At 36.0% G+C, this 11,535-nt stretch overlaps 1 protein-coding gene across 1 annotated transcript; it reads left to right on the plus strand.

Moving 5' to 3' along the window:
• Positions 1-305: 305 nt before the first annotated feature.
• On the plus strand, positions 306-11,262 carry LOC126719327 (serine/threonine-protein phosphatase 7 long form homolog). Its single transcript, XM_050421896.1, has 7 exons — positions 306-431; positions 1,032-1,795; positions 4,953-5,040; positions 5,699-6,097; positions 8,048-8,303; positions 10,254-10,580; positions 11,085-11,262. Exons 1-7 carry the CDS (start codon positions 306-308, stop codon positions 11,132-11,134), a joined length of 2,010 nt encoding a protein of 669 aa, XP_050277853.1. The 3' UTR covers positions 11,135-11,262.
• The last annotated feature ends 273 nt before the right edge of the window (positions 11,263-11,535 follow it).

Consider the following 11,535-nt stretch of genomic DNA (forward strand, 5'->3'; position numbering starts at 1 on the left):
TTATGTTTATGCCTTGCAGCCATGAACGTTAGGTTGTTTATATTTTAGTGTTTTACTTTAACTCTTCCTTGATATGATTAAATCGATTGAAAATCAGTGTATATAGATGCGTGATGTATAATTCAGTTTAGCAATTATATGTTTTCAATTTTCTATGAAATCTCTCTTTCACTCGGTCTCTCTGTATTTGTTTCTGTGAGTTTGTTGTAGAACATTCAATTACTTGCCTGTGTTTACTTGCAAAAGCCAAGCTTTTCTTCACTATTACTTGCCTGTGTTTACTTGCCTGTGTTTACGTGTCTAACATGATTGCATGCGTGTCAGATATGCAGCAAGTGGGAAATGTGGATCCTGGACCGACGGTTGGTACACAGTTGACGCGGCAGCCGGTTCATCGATCCACGCTGCTTTGGGAGACGCCAGCCGGTCAGGTGTGTAGTTGTACTGAACTTTGGACATGTCGAAATCATTTAATTTTATTTTTGTAGGGTTCTTTGATTCTTAGCAAATAGACGTTGGACATGGTAGAATGTTTTGGTTTACGCAGAATTGTATTTAATCCAAAGAGAAAATGGCATGAAGCATAAATAATCAAGAACATTGTATGGAGCAGAAATGTTCAAAGTCAGTACATGTCATTTAGAAGCTATAGTAATCAATAAAAAATTGAATCCGCTACTATTCTTTTTTCCAAACATGCACACACAATTACGCGTGGCTACACATAAGACAACTAACGACCTTGATTCCTAATTCCCTACTCCATTTGACATAGTGAGGCACTTTGTTCATTCATTTCAAAACATGATGCCCATCACCTTAGTGCTAATTTTAAACAATGTCATTGATGTTGAATTTGATCCTATCTGCTATTGAGGTAGAGCAAATAAGTAATTAACATTGTAACTAACGTTTTGCAAAATGTTCGGGACTAACTAGTTAGCCTACTGTTACTTGCATATTATTATTATGTAGCATTGTTATAGTTATTTCGTGTACACTATCCTAAGACAATGCTCTTTCGTGTGCAGGTAGTGCCAGGCGTGCTAAATTGTAGACGCCGAAGTTGCAAGTTACCCGAGCATGGGCTTGACCCACGGATTGCTCGGTACATAACTGAGGCGGGTTTTGAAGAGTTATTCAAGGTCCCAAACTTGGAAGTGGATCATGCGTTGATCACAGCACTAGTTGAGCGTTGGCGTCCGGAGACGCACACATTCCACCTACCGCATGGAGAGATGAGCATCACCTTACAAGATATTGAGGTGATGCTAGGGGTTCCTGTTGATGGGTTGCCAATTACTGGGGCTGTGAAGATGGATTGGCCTACGTTGTGTCTTGAGTTATTGGGTCATCGTCCACCAGACCCGATACCGCATCCCCATGAGAACACCTCTATCCTTGCTGGGGCAAGGCTCAGATTCACGTGGCTGGATGCACTATTTAGTGGGCCCTTAGCTGCGGATGCTACTGATGAGGTAGTGCAGCAACATGCGCGCTATCACATACTCGATCGGTTGGGGACGATTTTGTTTATGGATAAGTCAGCAGACCGGGTGTCGGTGCTGCCTCTACAGTTCCTAAACCCAATCAGCAACGCGAAGAGGTACAGTTGGGGTAGTGGGGCATTAGCCTGGTTGTGCAGGCACTTATGCAAGGCATCGGAGTCAAAGGCGAAGCAGATTGGTGGAGCAGTGATGTTGGTGCAGTTGTGGGCATATTCGAGGTTCCAATTGATATGCCCTGTTATGAGGTTGCCACTACCGCCAGTGGAGGCAGGTCCTCTTGCCAATCGGTATGTTATTTGAGTAGTTTGATACAATTGTCAAGTACTATTATTTTTTTTCAATAAATGTTTGGTATGATTTGTGGTGCCTACGTATATTTGTAAGACTGTGTTGCTTCTATGATTAAAGCATGCTACTTTGCGAAAGACAAATTTCTTCACCTTATGTCAATCATTATATTTGCATTATTATTATTTTGGTTAGTCTGATTCCAATTTAAATTCCAATATCTTACTACATTTAGTTAATATTAGAAATGCTAAAATGTATTGGCAATGCTAAAGCATAGTTGTTTTGGCCAATGTCCTTTTCTGCCTGGTAGTAGTTCTGAATTTGCAAGATAATTAGGGCCATAACCTAGCCAAGAGCCTTGTAGTTTAATTGGCACCTCCTAGTGTTTCCGACGTAGACATCCAGGGTTCAAATCCCCCACTCCAACTATGAAATTATCAAAAAATAAAAAATAGAATCAGGGCCATAACTTAACTTTACCCTATGCTTAACTATTTTTATATGGTAAGACGAATAAGTATATATTACATGTATATCACACCTCTAATACAGAAGAAGATAGAAGAGATTAAATCATATACTTTCAACAAATCCCTAAGTCAAGAATCTCTCTATGTCTAGATCTTTCTAATTTTTAGTAAAATAAGTGGTGGAAACCCATAATGATGGTTGGATATCATAGATAACCTTGGGTTTTCACTTCTCAGATGGTTTGGGTTTAATATTCCTCCTTCAAATTTCAATCTAATGTATTTTTGATAATTGTGTTTAGAAATGAAGTATTGGTTTTTTGGTTTTCAAAAATCATTCATCATAGAATATACATAAATTGATATATGAGATGTACATGAGTCAAGAGCTCCTTGGCACTAATTGTAGGACTTGGCTAACCAATATGCATCACGGTGGGTTAGTAAGAGCTTAGAAATTAATTTAAATCCTCTTAGCATTTCCATCGATGATTATTATTCTTGGAATTCCTTTATCTCAGTCTCTAGATTGGGTGGTAGAATATTTTTCTGCCGTATGTCATTGTTGTTTAGTCTAAAGGTTAAAGACCTCATGAATTATTTGGTATCACTTTTGATGTGTAGCATAAACATTTTATGTGGATTGGTAGTTGCATACATTGCCAAGTAAATGGTTATGAAGGTAATGGAAGTTCTGGTAACTTTGATTTAATTTTTTTTTTTGGGTTGATGGTAACTTTGATATGTTAATGAAGCTATAGTCCTGTTTCAAATCAAAATTGCCTCTATTAGCTTAGGGACTGGCCTCTTGTCCTAAAAGGGTCCATGGTCATGAGATGCTTACTAATGCCATAGGTTCAATCTGCCTTTTGTAGCTTCTAATGCAGCATTTGAGGAGACAACTGCAAATAGATTTTAAACATTGGTAGAATGAATTCAGTCCAAATAAATTTTTTTGACTACATTCTTTTGAGAAATAAATTTTGGTATCATGCTAAAACTCTTACTAGAAAGTAATTATACTAAATGAAATTATGTACGGTTATGTCATTGGAGAATTTATATTTTGTCAATAAATAATATAAAATAGTATTCAATGTGACAATTTCTCCAATTTCTCTATAATGATCCACAATTTCTATAATTGCTCTACTACCTGGTGAAGGACAAACACCAGACCAACCCCAATCAAATTATCCCAATCCCAACTTTATCCACCACCGTGAACGACCCATATTCCCTAATCACAAGTTGGTTTTGTGATTGTGGGGTTCCATTGTCGAATCAAAATGTTACAAACGAAAAGGGTAAAGAAAATTCAAGAAATTGAAGATACATTCACATGGAGTTAGTCACCATTTCTATCTAGTTTCCAATATGCTGTCTTCTGTCCAAAGCTGAACCCATTGAGAATACAGTAAATCAAACAGGGCAGGGAGACAATAATTCCCAATCCTGCAATTGCCTAACATAGATAGGGTACTAATGCACTACTTTACCCCTAACATCCAAATAATCACTAACCCTAGCATGTTTGTTAGCTGCAATTTGGAAAGGATCATAAACTAACGTAAACTAACCAATTAAAAGACTTGTTCCCACACCATGCATCAAGCCATATACCCTCACCATCATGCCATCCCCAATTTGAAATCTAATAAATTTATAGGACTCCCAAAACTTGCTCTTATTCCTTTCCACGGTCCCACTCCGTGTGGAAATTCTACTCCGTCTATAGTCCACTGGGAATCTTGCTCATATTTAATTCTCAGAAGGCATCTCCACAATTGGTCATTTCCCTGAGTAAAGCACCATATTCACTTATCCAACAATGCAAAGTTGAAGGAGCTTAAATTTTTAAAGCAGACCAGAGCGGCCAGTGGACTACAGACCAGTGAACTGGGACCTAGACTGGTATGGTCCACATTAAAAAACCAGGAAAAAATTGGAAGGGCTCAAAACCAGTCAAACCGCTTCCTGGTTTTGAGCAGTTTGATTAGTTTTGGCCCATTTTTTAATTACTAAATTTTTTTATTCTCTTACAAAAGAAAACCTTGTATATTATTTTTTTGATAAGTAACAATCTAATATATATATATATATATATATATATATATAAATAACCCTTATATGTTAGGTTTACACATAAGCTAGCCCAACATTAAAAACTAAAGAATGTCAGGCCCTTGCAAAAACTAAACAATGTATTCATGTTTGAAATTCTTGATGGAGAGGTATTTATTGAGGAGGAAGTATAGTATCCCCTTTCATTTCAATCTGGGACTTTCAATAAGTCTTTCTTACAAAACAATAAGTCCCTCATTGATTTTGACTTGTTTTTATTTTTATTTTTTTAAACTGGTAAGTTATAGGTGCACCCAATGGGAATCCAAGATTGAAAAAAAAAAAAAAAAAGATATTAAGAATGCTTGTAGTAATAAAGGAGCCACTCTTTTTCTGTCTTTCATTCTAGAGAAGAAAAGTTCCAAATTTAGCATGATATTTTTTATTTTTTATTTTTTATTTTTTTGATATATAACTTTAGAACTTTTTATTAAAGAATAGGCAACCCAAGTACACTGAAAATGTACTATAGTGGCATGAATATTTGCATGATAATTATTTGGAATCTATTATTTGCATGATAACTAATGAGCATTGTTTGAAATTATATGTTTACTAGATTGAAGGGGCCGAAGAGCATGACAGAGCATGCGACACATGTGCTAGTTGCGTATCGTGCGTCACTGTCGAGTATACGGGCACACCAGGTATTCTACCGCTTCATGTCACAAGTGATACTGTTTGTTCTATCGTGCTTCACGTTGTCCACATATGATCGTCGAGTGATACTGTTTGTTCTAATTGAAGTGCAAAGAATAATATGTTAACTCATAAATCCAGCACTATAAAAAATTCTCCTGATGGTAGAATTACGTTTAATTTTGATTGTGAATCAATGTCTGAGAGTCTAAATTATATATCAGGATTTTCTCAAGTCACCTTCACTTTATCCGACAAACAAATCTTTGCCAAACTTAGAGATAATTAGTGGGAAACCACATTCATGCAGTTCATGATTCATGACCACAAATATAAAATTATTGGAAATTCAATGATACATAAAAAGTAAGCATGCATGCTATAATTGTAGACAGATTACTGATGGCAAGTTATAGCTCGAGCCAATAAAGGAATACGTATACAGATAAGAAAATGTTTTCGATGACATGAAATAACAACTCTATCTAAGAAAGAACTCAAATCATACATAGGTATAAGGTGACAGCCATAATTAATAAGTAATTCTCTCCTTGATCATATTTTCTGATTCAAGCATTATAGCTTTTATTATGTGGCTGCCACACTGGTAGCACTCTGAGCTTCTCTTATTGTTGGCAGGCATCTTATTGTTGACCATTTCTGCAGGTTGTCTGGGAGCCCTACAGCGATGTCCTAGAGTTGTTGCCCCCATATTGCATTGCCGGCCGACAAATATGGAGGGCCGATGTGCCATTGATCTATTTTTGGATAGTAGAGGATCATCATCCCGAACGTGTCTTTCGTCAGTTCGGGATGAAGCAAGTGCCACCGGATATTGTAGATACGTCCGTTCATCTCCACAAAATCTCCCTCCAAGGTAAACTAGATAAGGATTGGGTGCAAGAGCATGCTGTCTACATTGACCGATGGGCCCATAGAGAGGAACATATTGCTGATGCACCGGCATTGGATGGGGACACGACATACCTTGCTGCTTACATGGAGTCGTACCGAAAGACGATGAGACGGTACATTACACGCGACTCGGCGTATTGGGAAATAATGGTAAGGCAACAATTTGATGCTTCTTTTATGGATTGACAATATATGTGTGCTGCTTCATGCATTATGAGAATTTTTTGATTCATGGAGTCATTGGATCAATATTTTGATATTCATTTTAGAGAACATTTCATTTTAGAGAACATTTTCATATTCATTAGGGTATATTTATTTATTTTTAGGTTTGACAAATTGTTTTTGAACATGCGGTAATGAGTACCAATTAGTTATGGATACTTTAAAGTACCGTCCCTAGCTAGCTTGGTGTTTTCCTCGGAAAACCCAGTCCATATCTTGCAAAAGTTGATTGAATTACACAGAATTGTAGGATTTTTTTTATCATAATGGGCTTCCTAAAAAAGTTCTTGAGAGAGAGAAGAGGAAGAAAGTAACCTAATCTTTTTTCCCCCTTCTTTTGAGATAAAAAGTCTACATGAACCTAACTTAAGTGTAGTAAATTTGTGGAGTGACCATCACACCAAGAGTGTGTAGTGGTAAGTTACTTGGTCATGTTAATTTACAACGAAATATTTGGTCAAATAACAGTGAATCAAAGTTGCATTTTAAATTAGTACTCATGATAGAATTTAATAATTAATCATTGGCTTTTTCCTAGCTAGGAGCTCATTGATGTGGTTGTTGTAATATCACCCCACTTAGTTTTCCATATGAAATTTGCCCTAAAACTGAGATTGTTAGAGGCATGGTATGGTCACAAAACTAAGCGGCCACACTATATAAGTGGAGCAGTCTCATTGAATTAGTATAACCGGGTTGGGTTTAGCACATCTATGGATTATCATAAATTTGGGTTTGGTCCATAGACAAAGAGAATATGATATTGCAACACGATTGGGATTATGGCCAGCCCTGTTCCTTATAGTTAGGGCCCAACCCATTATTAGTTAATTTACATTTATTTAGGAAAACAAATGTAATAATGATATTGTTTGTACCTCTGATTCTTTAAAAAGACTAGACAAATATTTAAAAAAGGAACTAGCCAAATACTTTATACTGCAAACTTTGTTGCACATTTTATAACATTGGGTTCCATTGCAATGTCTACTTTTACTCCAACCTATTATATATTCTTTTTACGACTTATGTTAGTAGGTCCATAGACTAGAAGGGTTCTCTTGTCTGGTACCCATTTTATACAATTCATATATTGCTCATCAAATAGAAGAAAAGTAATTAAGGGATTCTTTTTCTACAGATTTTGATATCATATAATTAGGTTATGCCAAATTCGTTATATAAAAAATACTAATCAGTGTATGACTCAGCAGTCGGTAGAATACTTAATAATCGCATAACATTGCATGATTTGCACTTTGAAATAAACTAACATAAACCTTTTCATTCACTTTTATAGTCTCATTTTAGTGGGGCAAGCATAAGATGACACAACTCTGAAGACTCAAGCAAATCCAAACTCGCATTTGATCGAACACTATAATTCTTGGTGAAAGACCATCTTATATAGTATCTTACTAAATTATTGACATGACCTTCGCCAATAATATGCAAAGAAAATGTTAATGCTGTCGTCAAACAAGTAAAGCCTTCTCTGGTTCCTTAAGATTGTCTTTTGTCTTGTTTCTTCATTTAGTTTTTAAAGACATTGCAATAGTGTGCGATACCTTGGAATATTGTAAAAATGATAATTGCAAGTAGGATTAGCTCTTTCAATATCTTATAGATCGCAATGCTTTTTTCACGGGTATGCATAACCCCAAATTTGGTTCGTGTTAGTCTCATTAAATATTAATAGTATATAATTTCAACGACAACCTATTTGGGGGACAATAAAAATTATATATATATAAATTATTTGTTAAAAAAAAAAAAAAAAGATAAAACAGATTTAGTGCTTTGGACTTAAAGGCCTAGTGTTGCACAACACAAAACTAAACAAAGAAGTTTTAACGGGACTCCTTTATTTCGCAGGTTGAGTCCACTGTGGAATTACTATTGCAATGCAAACCAAACTCCGCAGTGTACAACCACCTGAAGAGGACGCTGGATCTTGTCGAAGAGATGAGCCGAGTGGCATTGGAGAATGCGAGTGCCACGGTGACTGAGGCAAGCACACAGGCCACAGGCCGTGGTGGGGGAGGTCGTGGGTCTAGAGGGCGAGGACACAGTGGAGGTCGTGCATACAGTGGAGGTCGTGGAGGTGGTCACGAGGATGACGATGTCTTGGGTAACTTCCAACTCTAATACCTTCAATTCTTACTGACTTTAACTTCTACTACTTTCAATTGTAATTTATTTAGACATATTATAGTAGCAAAGTATATATTGTTTGGTAACATGTTTTTAGTGTTAATTTTCACTTCCTTCTCATAATTATGGTATAATTAGTAGCGTTACAATGTTCTGCAATTATCATAAAAATTAAGACTAAGCACTTTAAATATTAACCAATGGGAATAAGCACTTTTTTCTTCCAAGCGATATATATATGTATTGAAATGTAAGACATGCAAACTTGTTTCATTCATTCCTTATCAACTACAATCACAATACTATTATCCACTTTTAACATATACACATCAATGCTAATATATTATGCTTATGTATGAAAACAAAAGTCCAGCAAAATCATTTTTTCATCGTATAAAGCACAGACCACTATGGATGCCAATGTAATTCCTTTTAAAAATATTGCTACGCGACCATGAACATAAAATTAGCATTATATGAGGAAATTCAAAGTTGTGATCACACTATGACGTTCATAAAATTAGAGTTTAAAAAATAGTAATAATAACAATGATAGAGTATAAACAAGTAAACAAAGCTGGACTTTGTAATTCAAAGGTTTTGTTTTATAAATTTTATTATTATAGTTAATTTAATATGCCAATAATGAATTAAAAACAAAGTTTTATTAGATTTTACCAACAAATCAAGGTTTATATGTAACTCGTCTAGGTGGAGTAAGTATTAGTTTTATTGGGAAGGGTTTACACTAGACAATAGTTATTGGATTCTATGAACGACATGCACTAGGTGCGGGTCAAGCGATTGCTTACGCATTTGGCCCTTGTCTGATGTTGGGTTTACACTTTACAATAGGGTTTACACCGTATTCACTTGGCCCTTGGTTACACTTCACATTTTGAATCTTCTGTTAGAAACAATGTTTTATTGTTATTGTATCAGCTTTGTAACTGCTATGTGTTTTCAGGTCTGCTCTACCTTTGTTTTTGGACTTTGTTGTCTTCCATTCTTAGTTGAATGAATACAGAGTGTTGAAATAAAGAAAAAACAAAAAAACAAAAACAGTGAAAACTGATTTTTATGAACATTTTGTAATAATTGATAGTGGAAGTAATATTTCTCCAGTCTCAGTTAGAAAATTTTTCCATCCTAAAACGCCAACTTCATTTCTTAAATGTTATTGTTAAAGTTGAAATAATTATTGTATGAAAAAATTGGCTTTTGCCCCTTTCAAAAAAACAATCTAGCATTTTACCGTATTTTCCAAATTAATTAGGAAATGCCCCTCTGTTTAAAGTCGATTTTCTGAAAATCAAGTTAAGCTCTATAGTGACGTTTTTTAGGATTTTATAGTGACGTTTTAAGGACCTATAGTGGCGTTTTGTAATCCGATTTCCATGAAGTCGAGTTATAGGTAACAAAAAGAGAAAAAAATTGCATGTAACTCGACTTCATGGAGATTGGATTATAAAATGCCACTATAGTTCCTTAAAACGTCACTATAGGATCCTTAAAAATGTCACTATAGAGCTTAACTTTGTTTTAGAGAAAATCGAGTTTAAAAAGAGGGGTATTTCCCTAATTAATTTGGGAAAGACGGCAAAATGCTAAATTGTTTTTTTGGAATGGGCATTTGCCCATTGTCTCTAGCTTGGGGCAAAATATGATACTGCCATTGCAAATGGAAAAGCATTCAATCAGAATTCAAAGTAAGAACATTGGACCGGAAAAGAAAGCAACCATGAGGCTTCATTTTGTATGATTGGTTGTGTGCATGTGAGTGTGTATATGAGAGGTCTCATGCACCCAAATTAAGCGAGTTTAAAGGGTCAAATGCCATTGAATCATATCTAGGCTGCAAATAGTAAGACATTTTATGACTCAATCCCTTGTGGTTATCTTAATAAATGCAACTATTTTTTTGCAGATGATGAGGCGTTGGAGGGCGACTGGGGCATGTACATGGATGGTGTCGGGTCATCGCGATGCACGTCTGACGCTGCTGCCCAGCCATCCCACCCCCCTGGCCATGAGAATAGTGCAAAACACACATCCTGTGCCCAAGCTGGCCCTCGGTCCCCACCACCCACTCGACTGTCTCCCCCATTGTTTGCCGACTCTGCCCACGACGGTGGCTATATATTTGTACCCACCCCTGGCCGACCGACACCACCTGTAGTTCAAGCTGAGCCCACCCAGGACCCTTCACTTCCTAACCCTGACGAACCGGCTGCACAGATCGAACAGATACAGGGTGAGAATATAGTGCCGGTACATGGGTTGCGAAGATCACTCCGCACTGACATACATCCCTCTGGTTGTGGGACCGGCGACGATAAATAACATGATTTATGGAAACATGGAAGCTATCCATAGACTGCGCATAATTATAAAAGACATATAAAACTCATAAAGGAATTATTACTATGTCATTATATGTCCTAGTCTTCTATTTTCATAATGATAAAGTAATTATTTGCATAGCTAGGAAGGCATCTTTCTTAACTGCTACATGTTCATCAGATTGTTCAGATTAACAATCTTCTGCTTAGTTTGCATTATATTTTATTATTTAGGCAGTGCACCTCCATGCTATGTAAACTATTTATCATTTACCTTAATAGAATGTCACAGGACTTGCATATGATGTTGTGTGCTTTAAGTGATGATCGTACTCAGATCAAACATTTTTTTGATAATTAAATTAAGCATAGGGAATGTGTGCATTCAAGTAATGTGTGATCCCTTTGAATTTCAGGTAAGACGAGACCGGCGAAGGCAATTGTGAGGAAACGAAAAGATCGTTGAGCCGTTGATGATGTGGAGCTTATGGGGGTAAAACCTTGCCCAATATCTGGACTTTTTAATTTATTTTAGTTTTTGAGGTTCAATTTCGATAATTACAATTCACAACCAAAAAAAAAAAAAAAGAGAAAATAAATGTCCTCATTATTAGACAGTTGGGATATATGGCATGACTTAGGTGTGCGTAAACGTTAAGGATTTTTGTATAGTTTAAACTTATATTTTCATTTAGTTATTGGTTTTTGTTTTTTATTTATTGATTCATATTTGGCATTGAAGGTTTTGCAGGCTTCAGTGGTTCCTACTATTGATATTAAAAGAAACCTAACCACAATTTGTTTTTTTCTTTGTTTTTTGCACAGTAGTTGGACGACGTGTTATTGTTCATGTAATAGCTAGCGGAT

Source organism: Quercus robur, chromosome 3 (assembly GCF_932294415.1).
Source record: "Quercus robur chromosome 3, dhQueRobu3.1, whole genome shotgun sequence".
Taxonomy (NCBI): domain Eukaryota; kingdom Viridiplantae; phylum Streptophyta; class Magnoliopsida; order Fagales; family Fagaceae; genus Quercus; species Quercus robur.